The sequence below is a fragment of the Coenobita brevimanus genome, chromosome 72 (assembly GCF_032717465.1).
Source record: "Coenobita brevimanus isolate Jiangsu-jjx chromosome 72, ASM3271746v2, whole genome shotgun sequence".
Lineage (NCBI taxonomy): Eukaryota > Metazoa > Arthropoda > Malacostraca > Decapoda > Coenobitidae > Coenobita > Coenobita brevimanus.
Window position 1 is genome coordinate 3,640,807 of NC_137025.1, and position 18,492 is coordinate 3,659,298.

Here is an 18,492-nt window from a genome sequence, read left to right on the forward strand (position 1 = left end):
ATAGAAGGTAAGGTAGTGGATGTTGGAGCATCCTTAAAGAGAGAGGGCAGCATTTGGAAACTTCCTATACTGTTGTTTGCATATGATAATGTATTGTTAAGAGAAGACTAAGGGGAACTGCAAGGCGTGATGAATGAGTTTGGGAGTGTGTGTAAGAAACAGAATCTAAAGGTGAATGTAGATAAGAGTAAAGTTATGGTCTTGGTGAGAAATGAAGTCACTGGTTGTATAGTGAGGTTGGATTATGAGGAAATGGAAAATATGGGTGCATTTAAGTACTTTGGTAGTGTGATGAGTAAGGATGAAAGTTTGGAGGATGAAGTGCTTGAAAGGGTACAACAAGGAGGAAGGGTTGCTGGTTCTTTGAGAGCAGTGTTAAAAAACAGGGAAGTGAGCATGGAAGTAAAAAAGTTGCTCTATGACAGCATTGTCATACCAGCTCTTGTAGGAAGAACACAAGTCAAGAGTGAAAGCAGTGGAATTGAGTTATTTGAGAGGACCATGTGGTGTTACATGGAGAGACGGACTGACAAATGAGGAAGCGAAGGAACGTTGTGGTGTGGATGTGGATGTGGATGTGATGGAAGGCATTAGGAGAAATACATTGAGGTGGTTTGATCATTTGGTGAAGATGGAGAGCAAGAGACTGACGAGGAGATTGTATGAGAGTTAAGTGGAGGGGGGGGGAGGGAAGGGGAGGCCAAGGATGAGATGGAGGGATGGAATGGAGAGGTATATGAGAGAGGGAGATGTGAGCTGGGAGGAGGGCAGTGAAATGGCAGAGGACAGGGCAACATGGAGACTATTTATTTGTGTCCACCCCTTACAGGAATAAAGTATCTGGTAATAGATAGATAGATAATTATTATTAATATTAATATTACTGTATTATTATTATTTTTTTCTTTGTTTGTGGATCCAGCCAAACATCATCATTATTTAAAAAACAGGATTAGGATGTTGATAAGTTAGAGTTTATATATTTATATTTTTTGCAGACCATGATGATGGTGTGAGTGTGAAACAAGTTTCCCACGCTCGCTATGCTCGCAACCACCGACTGGCCAATGAGATTTTTTCGGATACACTGGTTCCAGATGTGAGGTCGGTGGTGACAACACAAAGGCTTACAGTTCTACGCCGGCAGGTCCAGTCGCTTACCATGCATCAGGTTGGCTCAAAGCATATTAGGTAGTCATTGTAGGCTGGGGGAGGCTGGATGTTTGTAAGAAATGCTATAGGTCTTATGTTAACAACCAGTCCTGTGGTATGTCTTTCAAGGTATAGGGTCCAGAATTAGGTTTGCCATGACCCAGTACATTTAAGGATATATTACCAGCCAGCTTCCCTTGATGAGCATCACATGTTTGAAAAACCTCCATTTACTGTTTTGGAGGATTAAGCCCTTACTTGTTGTAAGGCTGTCGCTGGGACTGGAGCCTTCTAACTACTGGAGTTCTGGCACCTGAGGTCTTACAGTTTTATCTGTTCCAGCTTTGGGGAGAAAAGGTAGGGCATTTCAGGTTAGGTAATAAAAAGGCAAATAATTGAGGACAGATCAGTTGTGTTCTTCTTGAGATTATATTGAAGGAATGGCTGTGGTTGTGGGCGAGTGAATGAGCTGAGTAACAAAGTATGTTGTGGTGTGAGGGGTGAGAAACAGTGCCTGTTGTTGTTGATCAGTCTCAGTCTGTTTGGCCAAGCAGACCCAACTGCAGGCAAGCATCTGCCCCTGCAGGGTTGTTCCATGCAGCGAACTGATATTCCATTGCAGCTGACAGCGCCATGCCACAGTAAAGCATGTGGAAAAGTGTTCATGTTTGGTTCATAGATGGATGCTGCATTTGTGTCTCTCCACCTTGTTAATAGGGGCACTATAGCAGGCTCCACTTCACCCTGAAAAGATGGTGAAGAATTGTTATAGATCTCTCAAGTTTAGTCATTCCAGGGGGAGAAAATGCGGGGTAGGCCAGATCAAGGAAGAGAAATGCAAGTAAATTAGAGTATGCAAGTATAGGCGCTTATGTAGGTTGGTTTGTGCAGTCAGTAGTAATGTACTAGAATAGTAGTTAACAAGATTGGGTCATTCAGCTTATGAACTTATGTCAGCCCAAAGATGAACGTATGTCAGCCCAAAGCATACAGTATATTGACAAGGCGGAGTTAATGAGTTTACATGTTGAAAGAATTACATATGCTTCCATATCAGTAGGCACAGAAAGAAGGTCTTTAATCCTTTGAGCCTGGGGAAAAATTTTTCCATTTACTATTGCCATCTCCTAGCAGTTTTATTCTGCATATTGCAGGCATTTCACACTGGTGGGGGTAGATACTGTATAATGTTAATAAACTCCTTCGTTATTGTACAAGAGGATTTTTGTAAGTTTAGTAAAGTTATCTAATAACAGCAGGAATAAATGAAAGAGGACATCAGGTTGATTAACATGTTACCTGCGTTTCGGCAATATGAGTTCTCTCCCAGGCCGCGTTTCACTTCAGAATTCTCTCCCACCAGTCTGCATGGAGCTATCACAGCAAAAGAATTTATGTTGCTTTACCAAGTACCAATGAGGGATATGCCTTCATAAAAGTAGTGCGTCACTGGTGGCCCAACACGTGGTATCCTGACATTTTCTTCTCATATTGCATGATGCGCCACCGGTGGATCACTGAAATAGTGTACTACTTTGGCCCAGGTAGTGCAGTCTCCGCTCACCCTTACCTGGCGCTTCCATTTTCTTTGGTTGTTACCATCTCATTCTCTGTCATGAAGTTCCAGGTGGCACTTAGCTATTTAGGTAGTTGAAGGAAATCCAAGCAAAAGTCCAACACTATCTATCTATTCTATCTATATACCTAGGCTGCTTCCCCCAAGGAAAGGGAGGTAGCCGAGGCAGGACGACACACTCCCCAATTACTCATCCATTCAAACACATTCATTCGCATCTTAGCCCCAACACTACCTTTTTTTATTATTATCTTGTTTCTTGTTAATTTTTTCCTCTTTCTAATTTCTTCACCAGCCTTCTAAAGTTTTTTTTTTGCATCACTGAAGACAGTGTTTCTTGCAACCAAGCATAATGATAGCTGGGTGTGTTGAATGCCATAAAAGTAATCATCAGTATCCAGCCATGGATAATAACAAGTATTGATTATAATTAATTATTCATCCATCCATCCATCATCCAATCTTATGTTGCCCCATGAGGAGCATAGAAGCCCGGGGCTAGGCAGTTGGTCCTGATATTTAAGATATTATAATTATTTATAATAATAAAAGAAAGTTTAATAACCAGAAACATCCAGCACTTTTTTTCTTTTTTTTTTTCCTATAAAAGTAAATGTAGAACTGTTCAAAACAAGAGTGGTTACTCCATTTTTTCTTCCAGTAAAAAATCACAAATATTTATCATTAGTAAATTTACTCTTTGTTTGTTTGTTTTTCAAGAAAAGTGTATTTTCTTCTCATGGCCCTAGTTCTGCAACACAGGGTTGTTTTTCAATGTTTTTGTGCAATTAATAGTATTGTTTGACATCTAAATGAAATGTAATAGTCACTACTGGAAGTCTGATATATATTCTCTAACTGAATAGGCATTTCGCTAATGTTATATCATTATCCTATTCAACATGTCTTCTACTGTAGAAGCAGCAACAAAAAATCTGCCCAGCCAATATTTGTGAAGGTGAAATACATGAAAAAGTTAAAACAAATTATTACTCATTATTGCACCATTAGTGTATCAACACGTTAGGAAAGAAGACATCAAATGGTACACCAGTGGCTCAGCATGCGGGTAACGTGTTAAGAGGGTTAAACTAAGATCACTTGTATGTTCATATTGTTGTGACCTCACCATAACATTTAGGATGTGGTGTCTGATAACAGGAAATTAAGAAGATATAATAAACAAAGAGGTGAGAAAAAAGTTTAAGGGAGTAAAGAATATGTTAGTTATAATGGGGTACTGGTACTTTCAAAGCTAGTATCTGATAGAGGGCACTGCAAACTCTAGTTTAGCACATTCTCATGTCATTTAAAAAGCCTATTTCCCTTTGTTAGATATCTACACTGTTGTGTGAAACTGAATCACAGTAATGTCATATATCATAATACAAATATTACATACAGAAAACGTAATTGTAACGTAGCGTGAATTGTAGTATTTATGATATAAAGAAATGAAGTATTTATTGAGGGCAACCCCACCATTTCATTGGTCCTATAATATTACATTTCTGCCACAGGTAGTGGAAGTGAGATTCTTATTATATAGTTGGCTCAGACTGCAAATTAAGCCTAGTGGTTATCTTGACCCATTCAGTCTCTGTGTTGGCTTAAATTTAATGTTGAGTGAATACTGGTATTCAACATTTTGCCCACCCAAGTCACGCATGCCAGCACAGGACGGTCTTCTGTTTTAAGTTTTTCACTCATTCCACAGTCACTTACCTTGAACTCCTCTTCATCCAGATCGTGAATATAGAACTTGACTCCCTGTATGTGTAACGAAGGCAGATGTCTTTTTCATGCTTTACCTTCAATGTCTGTCTTTAGCGAGATCCACCAAACAGTGACGCATAAATGATCCTGGTTTTGGGACAATCTCCTAGACCAGATGAAATGTGATGATGATTGCCAGTATTTACTCAACATTAAATTTAAGCCAACAGAGACTGAATGAGTCAAGATACCCACCAGGCTTACTTTACGGTCTGAGCCAACTATATATGTACATTAACCTGTGGATTGCGAGCCACAGCTCATGCTGGGAAGTGTTGCGTCGCAAGCCACAGCTCAGCTTGTGCTAACCTTCCAGTGGCCGTGCATCACCGCTAACTTCACCACCCCTACGCAAACTTATGTATGGTGCTACACAAAGACGAACTTTTTTTTTTTTTCCAGCAGATGATGCCCTGGATGTTTATGTTCAAGTTTCAGTAGTACAAAAACTTAAAAAAAAATATATATTTTTTTTTCACTACACCCCTACACAAACTTATGCATGGCGCTATGCAAAGACGGAGAGTTTTTTTTTTTTTTTTTTTTTGTTTTTTTTTTCCCCTCCACCAGATGATTCCCAGGATGTTTATCTTCAAGTTTATAATAAACAAAACTTCCCCTCCCCCCCACATCACGGGGGGGGGATGAAAAAAGGTACTTGCGGAATCTGCAGGCTAAGAATCTTACTTCCACTACGCACTAGAAATGTAATATTACAGAGCCAGTGAAATGGTATGGTTGCCCTCAATGAATATTTCATTTTTGTAAATGATAAGTAAAACAATTCATCTATCTATCTATCTATTGCCAAACGCCATAATCCCGTAAGAGGTGGCCATTTGACTTTAAGTTATTTGTTTTATAGGGAGGGGCACTAACCCTCCACCAACCCACTTGTTGACATATAGGAAGCACGTATGGTTTGGTTATATGGTTACCACCTAGCTTTGTAAATGGTTTCCTGGCTTACTGGAAACCATTTGGCTTGTCACTCAATGTAAAGTCACCTGTAAAGGAAGGAAAAGTAATAAAGTAACAGGAAAGATGGGAGAAATAGGAAAAGAGGAGGGCAGGCACAGAAAAAGAATGATAAAGGCTAAGGAAAAGGTACGCAGCACTACATCAAGTGAGTGGATGATGGTCGCCACCACCTACCACAAAAAACAATTCATGCTACGTTATAATTATGTTTTCTGTTTGCATTATTATACTATGGTATATGACATTACTGTGATTCACAGTTTCACACAACAGTGTAGATATTTAACAAAGAGAAACGGCCATACCACGTTGAGTACACCGCTTCCCGTCCGATCAGCAAAGTTAAGCATTGTTGGGTCTGGTTAGTACTTGGATGGGTGACCGCCTGGGAACACCAGATGCTGTTGGCATAACGTTCTCCCTACGTGTCAAGTGGGGTTGGTGGAGGATTAGTGCCCCTCCCTGTAAAACAATTAACTCTAAGCCCTTGGCCACCCCGTTTGGGATACATGGCGTCTGGCAATGAATGAAATGAATGAAATAGGCTTTTTAAACTGCACAGGAATGTGTTAAAATAGAGTCCGCAGTGCCTTCTGTCGGGATGGAGCTTTTCAGAAGCTCTCCATTGGTTATGTCCCATTCACTGCTAGGATATCCCAGTTTAATATCTTATATCAGCTTGAATAAGAAACTCATGTGTCCATAGCAGTTGATTGCTAAATCAGAGTAGTATTTCAGCCTTTTAACTATTGGGATTTCTCTGAGGGAATACGGTATTAGACTCCTGTTCACATGATTGGTAGAGCTTTTGGGTCAGCATGCTGTGGCCTAAGCACCATGGTTTGAATCCAAGAAGCAGCCACAGGTTTTTCAGTCATGTAGGTACTACAGGGTGCATAGGTCAGTTTCATACCCCTAAATGTTTTGGGCTAACAGTAGCCAAGCCTCAGGCCCCCCCCCCCCCACACACACACACAGGAAAATTATTGGTTGTTAGCCAAAGTAAAATATCCATATGTCCATATTGCATGAAAGGCGGGTGTTTTAAATCCCTTTGATTTAAAACCCTGCTGGGAAATGTCTCAAGTGAAGTACGGTAATTCCAATTTTAGCCTGAATGAATTACACACCGATACTTTAGTGCATTTGTTCACCAGAATCGTTAACTCCTTCACTAGAGTGGTACCTCTTATGTCTGCCATTTTCATACTATTTCTCTCAGTTTAGGAGAAACTTTGTGAAATGGAGTGATTAGATATAACCATCTGTCTCTTTATGACAAGGTCATTTTTAAGATTATGAAAATTATTCATAGGCAGCAAGATTATCATCTCTGACACTTTGCTCCCTCCTTGGAACCTGTGGAGATGGGATGGCCATGACAGAATCACCTCCAGGCTTTAGCATTTTGGGACAGTTCACTCATGTAAAATAAGACATCCTCAGACTGTAAGGGTTGATGATTTAGGAGTGCACTAAGGTAGAAGGCACATTTTTGACACCATTTTTATTTTTGCCCCAGAAAAAACTTGAGACTGAGTTGCAGCAGATAGAGGAGAAATTTGAGGCAAAGAAGCGGAAGTTTGTCGAAGCTGGCGACAGTTTTCAGGCAGAACTGAAGAAAGTCAAGGTAGTATATAGCACACTTGTGTTTCTAATCATATATTGGTTTGGTGAATTACATACCTGCATAGCCTATAGAACAAAAAGTATTATTATTATTTCTGGACTTGGTGCAGTTCATGCATTGCATGTTTGTGTGTATATTCATACACATACAGATTTGTAGTTTCTCAAATAATCTAATAATTCCTGTTCGTCATGATTTAATAAAATATTCTTAAACTGACACATGACCATATACTTTTTGTGGGACAAGTACTGTTGTAACAGCTGTTGTTTTAAAGACATTCACTAAAGGCCACTCTTACATATATGCATGGACACTTGTACTCAACAGCTTTCCTATGCACACCACCATTAGTTCATATGCAGATCTAGGCAAACAAACTCGCTTCATCATTAACAGTCATTCGGGCTTTTGCACAGTATTGCACTTAAGTTCTGTTAGTACACAGTGGTTCACATTTCACTTTATCATATTTGTAATCCCACTAAATCTGTCATTCCTGTAAGACCTCTTTTTATAATTATGATGGAAACTTTTTTTAATGAGAGTTGGTTGAACATGCCTGTACATAATATACATGTTATAAGTTTATTGTTTCGTGTCAGGTAATAAAAGATCAGATTTTTGTTTTTAAAATTTTGCAGCTCCAGTTCATACCGTTGTTGAATAAATTTTTATTAATTTTTTGTGACCATTGATCATCTTCATCATCATCATCTTCATCATCATCATCTTCATCATCATCATCATCATCATCATCATCCAAACCTTCTTTCCCACCCTAGGGCAGGGTGAGGAGTAACAACATCCAGACAGCTCAAGTTTGCCCAGTTCAGTGGGCCACACTTCCATTCACTCATCATTCAAGCCTCCAGAATCCTGGCTATCTGATATTCCAAAACTTTCTCCACATTCTGTAGCTTCACATAAACATATCCAATAGAGTCAATTTTTTTTTGTTAATGTTGTCATTTGCTATGCAAAATGTGTGATATATTGCGCCATATGGTTCAGGCAATGGCACCGAAACTGGACCATGCATCATTCCTTGCCATGGTTGAGCGTCAGAGGGAGGTGCTGCGTCGTGAGGCTGAGGAGCGGCAGCGGTCCGCTCAGGGTCTACCACCACGCCCTCCCTCCACTTCTTCCCCCCAGGCTGCCACTGTTGCTACCACACCCAGGGAGGAGGGTGGGGAGGCAGCAGGGCCAGCTCCGCAGAACACTGCTACCCTGGTTGATGCTCCATCTCCAGCACCACCCCAGGTCTGTCATACTTCCCACACATTAGCACATCTGCCTAGTGCCATACTTAACCACATCTGCTTAGTGCCACATTATATCACATCTGTGTAATGCCATACCTAACTACATCTTCCCAGTATGACACCTTACCACATTTGCCATGGTGCCTAGTATGACACATGCACACTAATGACATTAAGGTTTAACACAATCCAAACATGTGAGGTCTGTCTATTTCATCCTCTTAACCACCCATCCTTTGAATTAAAGAACTGATGTATTAAGTTCATCACAGAAAAGTTTGTGAAGTCTGGAGTTATTTTAGACTGAGTGTTAAAAAAAAATGATGGATTTTATATCCATATTTGTGTGAAACTGGCGTTTCTTTATGATTTTTTACGTGTTTTGAATATTAAACTGAAAAGTTTGATGATATATATTAGGTTAAAGGAATAATGATTTGAAAATACAAGTCAGTGGACCATTTACAATGCTGGACGGTAACTATATAACCAAATCCTACGTGTCAACAAGTGGGTTGGTGGAGGGTTAGTGCCCCTCCCTGTAAAACAAATAACTCAAAGTCAATGGCCACCCTTTACGTGATTATGGCATCTGGCAATAGATAGATAGATAGAAGTCAGTGGACAGTTTTCTGTTGGAAGCTTCATACATACAAGCTGGCTTCAGTGGCTTGTTTAATCCTTGAAAAGTGATCCATACAACAGAATAGTGCATTGCAAATTTCAGTATGATTAATACACATAACAGTTCACACTCAAATATGACATTGAAGTCTCATCTGTCCAGAGGATGAGTAACTGTGTATTCCTCCATGCTTGCAACGTGATTTAACCTAAGGGGTAAATGAATTTTTTGACCATCCTGCAACATGTCCATCTAAAGCACAAAATCTCTTGAGTAGATATTTAGTGAAGCCAAGTGTCAGATTTGTAAGTTAGTTGTAGCCTTTGAGTGACTTTGTTTTAAAGTTTACCTGTTAGTAGTGTACTGCAGTTGTTGTGGAATAGTTGGTATCTGGCTGTGAACTGGTGAGTAATACTTTGGTCTTTGTTCCACAGGACAGCAGTGAGTCTGGGGGTGACACTGAGAGCAAGGGAGAAGGTGAGGCATCCAACCTCCCATCTTAACCTCTCACTTTACTACACATTTACCTTTGTGCTACACTTACTTTCACACACTTATTGCAACTTTTGCTTTCAGTTCCCTTATTTTCTTATTCAAGTGGCTCTCAATTCAGTTTTTTCCTTTTCATTGCTACTGCCTTCTTGTTCATCTCTCTCCATATCTTGAGCTGTCCTCCCAGTGGTACTATTACAGTATGTGGTATTAATTGCTAGTGTTGGTCAGAGCTTTACCATAAATTTGATGTGGCTGCTGGGAGTATGTGTGCCCTGTATAAGGGCAACAGTTCAGTTATGTAGTTCATATATTTTGTTTGTATGTTTTTAATATGCACTGCCTGTCATGCATGGTGCAAGCCTATATTTTTATATTGTTTCTGCAATAGTTTGCTTTTATTTATGTCAAGGAAGAACAAAGTAGGCACATGGTTCCTGTGGAACTACTGAGTGCATTGTACAGTTTACTAGTACCCTGTGTGCCCTTCATCCATGTGGCCAATGAGTCTTGGTCCTCATTCCAAACATACCTCACTTTGTAGTTTGGTGTAAGAAATTCCAGGATATGGAGGATGTTTTGATGCTCATGTGTTGCATCAACTTGAGCATTTTCCAGTCAGTAATAAGTGCTTGTGTGATATGCTTTTATCAGTTATCTGGTGACAGCCATGACATATAATACTGTATGGGGAGTTAAGGTGTTGCAATACATAGCCTACAACAAAGCATTATTATAACTGATAAATACAGTTGAACTTCTCAAGCCAAACATTCTTTGATGTCAGACAGTATATTCATCTAATTTACAGTGTACTTAGTGATGCTGAAGGTGTAGCTGTTTTGATTGGGTCATTTTCTGCGTTTGTATGAATGTATGTATCAGTGTTAACACATAGATTAGTTAAGGATATGGAAAATGTCATGTCACTCAGCGTAGAGTCATCCATAGGCAGAAGGAGGAGGAAAGAATGAGGGAAAGAAAGACAAGAGAGGGTGTAAAGTCACCCGTAGGCAGAAGAAAGATGAAAGAATGAAGGGAAGAAAGACAACAGGAAGGAAGAGAGGAAAGGGCAGACTCCCAAAGCAGAACCACATGAAGTGAGTGGATGGTGAATGCCCCCACCTACCACTCATGGAGTACAAATATACCATTATTGTGTTCCTAATGCACCAAGTTGTCCATCCCCCCACCCCCATTTCCAAGTGGGATTTTTAGATATCTAAGGGCATATATACATAATAAACCTTGAGTGATGTGCTTCAAAGTGAGTATATGAGTGCGTACTAATCCACGTATGGATTATAATATCTTGTAATGCATTATTCAGAATTAGCACATACAGTAGACCCTCAATATAACGAACCAATTGGGGGGAGGGTAGGTCGTTATATCTGAAAGTTCACTATATGCGATGGTCGTTATTAACCGAGAGATTACCGACCCAAGGTCGCTGTATCCATGGAGTCGTTTGGTCCTACAGTACGTGCACAACCACAAATTACTCTATGAAGTTACATATGGAGAATTCAGTGGTTTATATAGTTATACAGTACATGTAAAGTAAATACCATCCTGTATGAAGTTGTACATATAAATACAATGCCTGTAATGTAGTACTCTTACAGTACACTTACCATGTCAGGGAGCGAACTTCCACCAGATATAGCGACCTTTGGTCGCTATATCTGGTGTAAGTTTGCTCTGGAAATGGTGGGTCATTATATCTGAAGTTCGCTATAAAAGGGTTTGTTATATCGAGAGTTTACTGTAAATTGTTTATGAGTCTGGAAAGAAGTTATTTGATTTGGTGCAGATTGATCCTGAGTCAAAGGTGAAAGTTTGTGTCAAAGTTCAGGGTGCAGCATTACTCCATACATACCCAATGTGATTTGGAGGAAAATGAGCACAGACATTGTTTGTGGGTATGGAAAGAATGTATTAGATTTTTGTGCAGATTGATTTGAGGTCAGTGGGCTGGGGACAAAGTTATCACATAAATGCCTAGATGGAGTTTAGAGTTTTAATATTTCGGAGACATGTGCTGGAGATGGGGCTAGAATGAGGAGTGGTTGGAAGAAGTTCAGGGGGCTGTTGTCTCTCCTGACAGTGACAGGGCTCTCCCTCTGTGCTAAGGGATCTTTGTATGCAGCCTGTGCTAGGAGTGTAATGGTGTATGGTAGTGAGACCTGGGCATTAAAGGAAAAGGATATTTGCAGGCTCACACATACAGAAATGACAGTGATTAGGTGGTGTGCAGTGCATCCATGAATGTGAGGCCTGGGGAGGCTAGGTTTATAATGGAGGATTTAAGAGGTAGGATGGGACTGGAGTGTATTGGTGTTGTGATGAGGAGAGGTAGATAGAGATAATTTCAGATTATGGAGAGGTTGGGGATGACAGCTGGGTGCAGAAAGTGAGAAATGTTAATGTTAGGGATAGGGTTGTGAGAGGTAGACAGAAAAAGACCTGAGATGAGGTCATGCACTGTGACCTCAGGGATAAAGGACTGTATAGGGTGACTGTCAAGAGATTGAGCAGCGTGGAGGGCTGCCATTAGGTGAAATGCATGTAAGCTTGTTAAAACCTTTATAAATGAAATAACATATGTGTAGGAATGGAAAAAGTTATGGTGCAGATTCGTTGGAAATCAGAGTACGCAGTTCAGGTGTGGATTCACTCTTCTCTTAGGCACCCTCTTGAGTTGAATAATGTACCCTATCCTTAGGTGAAGAAAAAGTCAGGATGGTGAAGGTGAAGTATTGAATACAGTACAGGTAGTTGCAAATTCTTGGAATGTGTTTTTGTTCTGAAAAACCTTACTGTCTGTTTCCTGAAATGTAGTTATAATGTGGTGAATACAAGTGGACACAGTAATGAATAGATAGATAGATCCTATGTAGTATTGCTGGTTTCTTGCTGCATTCCAGAGTAGAACTGGATCATAATTGGAGTGACTGTTATAGACTTATTATGTTCCTGTCAGAGGATGTTGTAAGTAAGAAGGTGGTGGTGATAGTCAAATGGTAAAGACGTGGACTGCTGATTGTGAGGTTGCAGAGTCATTACCCAGCTGGGTTAGGGGACAGTTTGGTGACTAGTTTTATTAAAGCAGTCTTAACTGATTTTACAAAACATTTACCAAAATGTTATAAAAAATAACCCTACTGGTACCGTCTCACCAGTCCTGAATGAGATTGCCTCTTTAGCTGTTTATTGTTGATGGTGTGGTATTAGTGCCCAAGCCGTGACTTGTAGTTTGTGGTACCATCTGTTGCATGTAGGATTGCTGGGCCTCCAGGCATTAACTTTAGTTTTTGCTTTGAGTCAGACTTATGAAAAAGCAAAGATTAAAGGTTAACATATAATCACTTACTTCAGCAAACTGTGGAAGCTTTGTTGGCTTGAGATTAGATCTTGAATTCAAGGAGTTTTTGCATTTGAGCAGGGGAAATTCAACTGTATGTCATCATGATGTTACAAGTTGCTGATGTTACGAGAAAATCAGTGCTGACTAGCTGGATTGTGCACAGGAAAGTAGCGTCTCATCAGGTGTACCAAGTTCTCCTAAGTCATGGTAATTCAAAATCATATTGTCCTCCTAAGAAATGTGACGTATGTTAGGACTGAATTATGCAGAGGTGTCCTGCTGTGTCCTGTGTTGTGCCCTAGCATTAGTACACTACCTTTGTACTGACTTTATTTTGACATTTTGTTTGTTTCTTGCATGGCTGTGGTGCTGTGTGTTGTCCCCCTGCTTAGCCTCAGCCAGTGTCACGCCTGCTGTCCCTGCCACAACTGCTGCTGCTGCCACACCTGCAGCTGCCAACTCTGCCACCACCACCCCAGCCACCTCCCCAGATGCCACTACTTCCACCATCACCACCACAACCACAACTTCCCCTGCTGTTAATGGCCCCACTACCCCTGCCCCCACCTCCACCCCAGCTAGCAGCATCCCATCCCTCCCTTCCCAGCCAACCCCTGTATCTTCTCCTCAGGAGTATTCCCCTAACCCTGCCACTCCTACCTCCAGCAGTGTTAGTGTCCCTTCCCAGACTGCACACTTCCCACATTTGTCGGGAGGCCATGTGGGTGGACTGGGGCAGCCAAGTGGGCCCAGCCCGTCTGGTGGTAGTTTAGCCTCCCCAGCTACAGGTACTCCTGGTGTGACCTCTGGCAGCACTGCTCCCCACCACCCACCAGTCCCACTTATGGTGCCAGTTTTGGGTGGCACCCCACAGATGGTTCTCCCTCCAACCCCAACCCCAGACCCTGCTGCCACCACCCCTACCACTGGCACTGCACCAGCACCTGTTATGACCCCAAGCTATGCTCCTGCGCAGACTCCAGCTCATAGCTTTGGCCCTGCTGTGGCTCCTGTTCAAGGCTCAGCCCCTGGCAGTGTGGCTACCCCACATCCCACACCAGCACCTCACACTGCAGCAGCACCTCAGTCCTCTGCCCCACCTTAATCAGTTTGTCCTAAGTTAGTGTCCTGCTGCCCAGGCTTGCAGTGTTTGAAGTACTTTGAAGGGAACCAGTGTTTTAACGCTGCCCCTTGCCTTCCATTCAACAAGTGTGTCAGCACTAGAAAGTTAAAAAAATTTTACTAATTGCTTAATCATCAGTGAAGTGAATGAGAAAAAGTTTAGTAACTTTACCCAAAGTGAGAGAATTGCTTAATCATCAGTGAAGTGAATGAGAAAAAGTTTAGTAACTTTACCCAAAGTGAGAGAACTAGATAATAAAAAGGATCAGAGTAAGAGAAGATGCTTAGGTAAAAAAAAAAAAAAAAAAAAAAAAAAGAGGGAGGGGTAAATTGCTTGTACATGGGAGGTACATGGGGGGGAAAGGCAAATGTAGCTGTCTTTGATGATGTGGGTGGAAAATTAGGTAATGTCTCCTGGTAAATGAAGTGCTACTTTACTTACTTTGCAGCAGGGCAGCATAGGCATGGTAGCTCTAATAATGTTTGTTTCATAAAGCACATAGTTATCCATGAGGCTCATCAGGGAGAGGTTATCTGAGCTTTTAGTGGAACATACAAGATTAATCCAATGTTCCCTAAGGGTTTTGGTTCATTCCCAAGCATATTTTGTAACCAAGAGTTTCTGTAATGTCATGTCAGTATTTTATTGCACTTATTATTGTAGAACAAAATATTTTTGAAACTTACAGTAAAGGGATGATTTCTGTATTTTATTCGTGCCATTGGATGATTTTATTAATCTTGGGAAGGACCTCTTGTAGTAATGGGGGAGGGGGGAAAGTAATTATAATAAAAGTTCTTTGAAAGGCCTCTAGGATAGTTTGCTGTGCAGATATAAGAAATCCAGTTCAGCAAGACAGATTCAGGTTGAGACTGGGGTGCTGCTCTTGGGTGCACAACCACATGCAGTCCCTTCTATAATTTGAGTCCGTATTTTTGTTGACTAAGAAGGCTCCCTAGTACCTTAACCTAAAGGATTTATTTTGCTTTTTTCTGTTTATTATTCTCTTATGTTATTTCTGTCTTTGACCTCTTGATGCCCAGGACATATGTATTTACATCCGTGCTGCGCCCAGTGAGTGTGCCCATGACATACCAGTACACGTTTATGTCCTGTTATATCAGTGTTTTTGTTGTGCTTTTCACTCGGTGGTACTGAGGTCTGGGAGTGTTTTCTGAGTCTGGTATAGCCCACTAAGCTCACAGATACTCCACCCACTAACCAGTCATGCGCATCTGGGCACGAAGGGGTTAATATCTTTATGGTATGTGTAGATAACATACAAGAGAAAGTTAAGGCACTAAATTCAGAAATATACTGGTTATAAAAATATGCAAGAGAGACTGCCCATCCTTTGCATCCAGCACGAATACTGGTCATGGATGTGTTGCACGGTATCACTACTAGCACTGGAACTGTAATAGGAAATCCTTTCTTGATTTACCATGGATTAATGAAAAAAAGTTTAAAAATGATGACATAATGAGGGGTTACTGTATATTTTTTTTTTTTTTTTTTTCAACTGTCGTATATTTTTTTGTAATTCAGCAATTAATGATATCTGTTTTAGGTATGGTCTGGTGTGGAAGAGGACAAGAGTTTTCTGATGTGTGATGGCATTAAGAACTGGCATTTGATAGTGAAGTACTTTGGAGAGTGAAGTACTTTGGAGAACCAGTGAAACACTCTCCATACACGGCAAATAGTGTCTGTACTTTTATACACTGTCTGTGTTATTTTATAAGCTTCATACAATTTGTGGTAGGCAGTCTCATCATACACTGTACATCCTAATTCAGGCTGGAACTACATACATCATGCAGTATATGTGGGACAAATGAAAGTATTTATTGCAGGCTGTACTGTACACTTCTAGTGACTTGGTATCCTGCATAAAATTTTGATAAAGGTCACCCCACCTCACCCTCCATTTCAGCAGATGTGTTGAATTAGATTGCTCAGGCATTGCTCAAGAGTATGTGAGATACGGTTACAAACGTAGAACTACATTTAAGAACGCAGTTTTTGAGTGGCCAGAAATGTTTTTAAAGAATTCAGTATGTACACCAGCAGCATATTACGCAAGTAAAACAGTGAGTTTATGCTCTTATTGAACTTAGAGCATTTTATAAAAGTTTTGTATAATTTGACCAGTGTGACATTTTATAAAAGTTTTGTATAAGTTGACCAGTGTGACTGTTGATGATATTGTGATTTATATTAAGTAATGGTTTTGAAATGCCATAGATATCCAGGTGATGTACAGCAGTCTCAAAGTACAGTATTCCTTTTGACTCGAATAATTGTGGTATATATTTAGCCGATTCATGGGGCTGAAATAATTATGTGAATGAGTATATATTGTGTGAACCATACAGATGGGATGTGTATATTCATGCTTGGACATATTCTAGCACTGCAATTCAGCCTCAAGTATGCCAGTCACCAAGAAGAAAGAAATATTCTGCTATTTTTTCTTGCTTTCTTTTTAGGTGTCATATAAAATGGCATCTACAGTAGTATGTGAAGTACAGTATTTTAAGTGATGGAATAATTTTCATTCTAGTACAGTAGTCGGGTACTGAGCCTGGGTGTCTTGCCACCAGAGGTGATCAGCAGCTGCACACCAGGTCTTACTGGAGGGTCTGGGTCTTTATACAGTAAATAAACGTGAAAGGATACAGTATAATGGCTTTGCTTAACCTTTGCTAAATCTGTAAGACAGTATTGTAATAAAATTGTAGCTACTAGGGGGCTTCTTTCAGTTGAACTAAAAATTTAGACTAAAGCAGTGGTGAAAAAGGTACTATAAGTAGAACTCTTAATAGAACAACAGAGTTATTGGTGATTTATTTTGATCCCGTTGCTTCATTACCTCTAAGAATAGAGGTGAAAGAATATTACCCATGTGTACTCCATGTAGGTGAGAAAATCATGGCTACTGTTAGGGTCACATGTGGTCCTTGGCTGTCCTCCATCATCCATACACAAATCAAAGACCCAGCTAAACAGAACAGAGTACACTTAAAAAGACTACTGTGGGGCTACCCCCCCAACACTCAGAACATACCAGGACAGGACAGATAGCATCACAGATAATTCATGTTCTCATTGTCAGGGATGGTATGCATACAACTTGACAGCTAGATGCAGGTTTTAAATTTACTAAGAGGTGGTACTATGCCGTAAGAATGTTGCATAAAATTTCCCATCAAGAGGACCCGTAAATCTGCAGAACACAAGGAGAACAACAGACTTCTAAGATGTATACGACCTACTCCGAGCGATTGTGTCAGAACAACAAGAAAGGCGCCAGAGCGGTTTCAAGGAATGAAAAAAACGTGCTTGAAATATATGATAACCATGAACTCATCAGAGGGTACAGACTGAATCGTGCAGGAATTTATTAGTAACGGTCACTATCAGATATGCCATAACAACCCCTACATCCTGCAGAACTGAAAGTGGCATTGAAACTAAGGTACCAAAATCGGATAAAATCAACTTTGCAATAAGTTGGTGTTGATTTAGGCTCTACCCAGACAACCATCAGTAGAACCATAACTCAAATAGTACATGTATGCGTTAGCAAGACCAAATACTGTGACACACCCTATACATCCAAGGGATACTCAAAAGAATCAGGCAAAATTCATGGACATTACTGGTTTTCCTGATGTACAATGCTTTAGAAAGGACCCACAAAAGAATAATTGCACCAAATTATTTGAATATAAGTATGTGGGCCATGTGGAAAGGATGTAGAGTGAGAGACTAGCTAGGAAAAGTATGAGCGAGGTGGAGGAAAACAGGAAAGGAGAGACCGGGAATGAGTCGAAGGGATGGAGTACTGTAGAGAGGTATATGAGAAAGGGGGGTGTAAGACTGGGGGAGGGCAGCGAAGTGGCAGAGAACAGGGCGACATGGAGGCAGTTTGTTTGTGGCCACCCCTTACGGGATTAAGGCGCCTGCGATAGACAGACAGACAGAACAGGGTATGTCGTGGATTTCGGGTTTGAGTTTCCCGCCCAAGACAGCACATTTCTTGTAAATAAATTATTGTAGTAAATAATTTGGGTAAGATATTATTTATCACTGGAGATAAATCTGGTCATGAAGAAAACAACATATTTAGTTATATATTAAGGAATGATAAGTTTCATTTACTTCGTAAAGTTCGTGCACGAAGCTGCTCGAAGCAGACCGGTTGCAGCCTGCTACCAGAGTTTATGGTTCTCTCCTTGCCACCAGCTAGTATATACGTGCCTTAAACATTCTCCAGGCATCATCCATCATTCTGCACTTATTACCATCAACACTACAGCTAAGTACTCAGCATATTTATTTTGGGCCTTGGAATATTTATACTGAGTACTGATCAAAACGCCATATTCTCATACCGTATATTATAATGGTGAGTTGTTGTTTCGCTTTATGTTAGTTGATAATTAAGACCCCCTACCGTGATAATCACTAACAGGATATTTTCACTGCATTTTTAA

The 18,492-nt window shown here is 40.4% G+C and overlaps 1 protein-coding gene and 1 non-coding gene across 2 annotated transcripts in view; both read left to right on the top strand.

The window, feature by feature from the left end:
• Nucleotides 1–15,207, top strand: part of LOC145407021 (uncharacterized) — a 77,220-nt gene extending 62,013 nt beyond the window's left edge. The window contains exons 10-14 of the mRNA XM_080278037.1: nucleotides 999–1,171; nucleotides 7,008–7,115; nucleotides 8,130–8,378; nucleotides 9,440–9,482; nucleotides 13,260–15,207. Of these exons, the coding sequence (XP_080134163.1) occupies nucleotides 999–1,171; nucleotides 7,008–7,115; nucleotides 8,130–8,378; nucleotides 9,440–9,482; nucleotides 13,260–13,972 (1,286 nt within the window). The 3' untranslated portion in view covers nucleotides 13,973–15,207. The remainder of the gene's footprint in view (nucleotides 1–998; nucleotides 1,172–7,007; nucleotides 7,116–8,129; nucleotides 8,379–9,439; nucleotides 9,483–13,259) is intronic.
• Nucleotides 5,777–5,895, top strand: LOC145407359 (5S ribosomal RNA). Its single transcript, XR_013898720.1, has one exon. It is a non-coding gene; the product is annotated as a 5S ribosomal RNA (ribosomal RNA).
• Nucleotides 15,208–18,492: the final 3,285 nt, after the last annotated feature.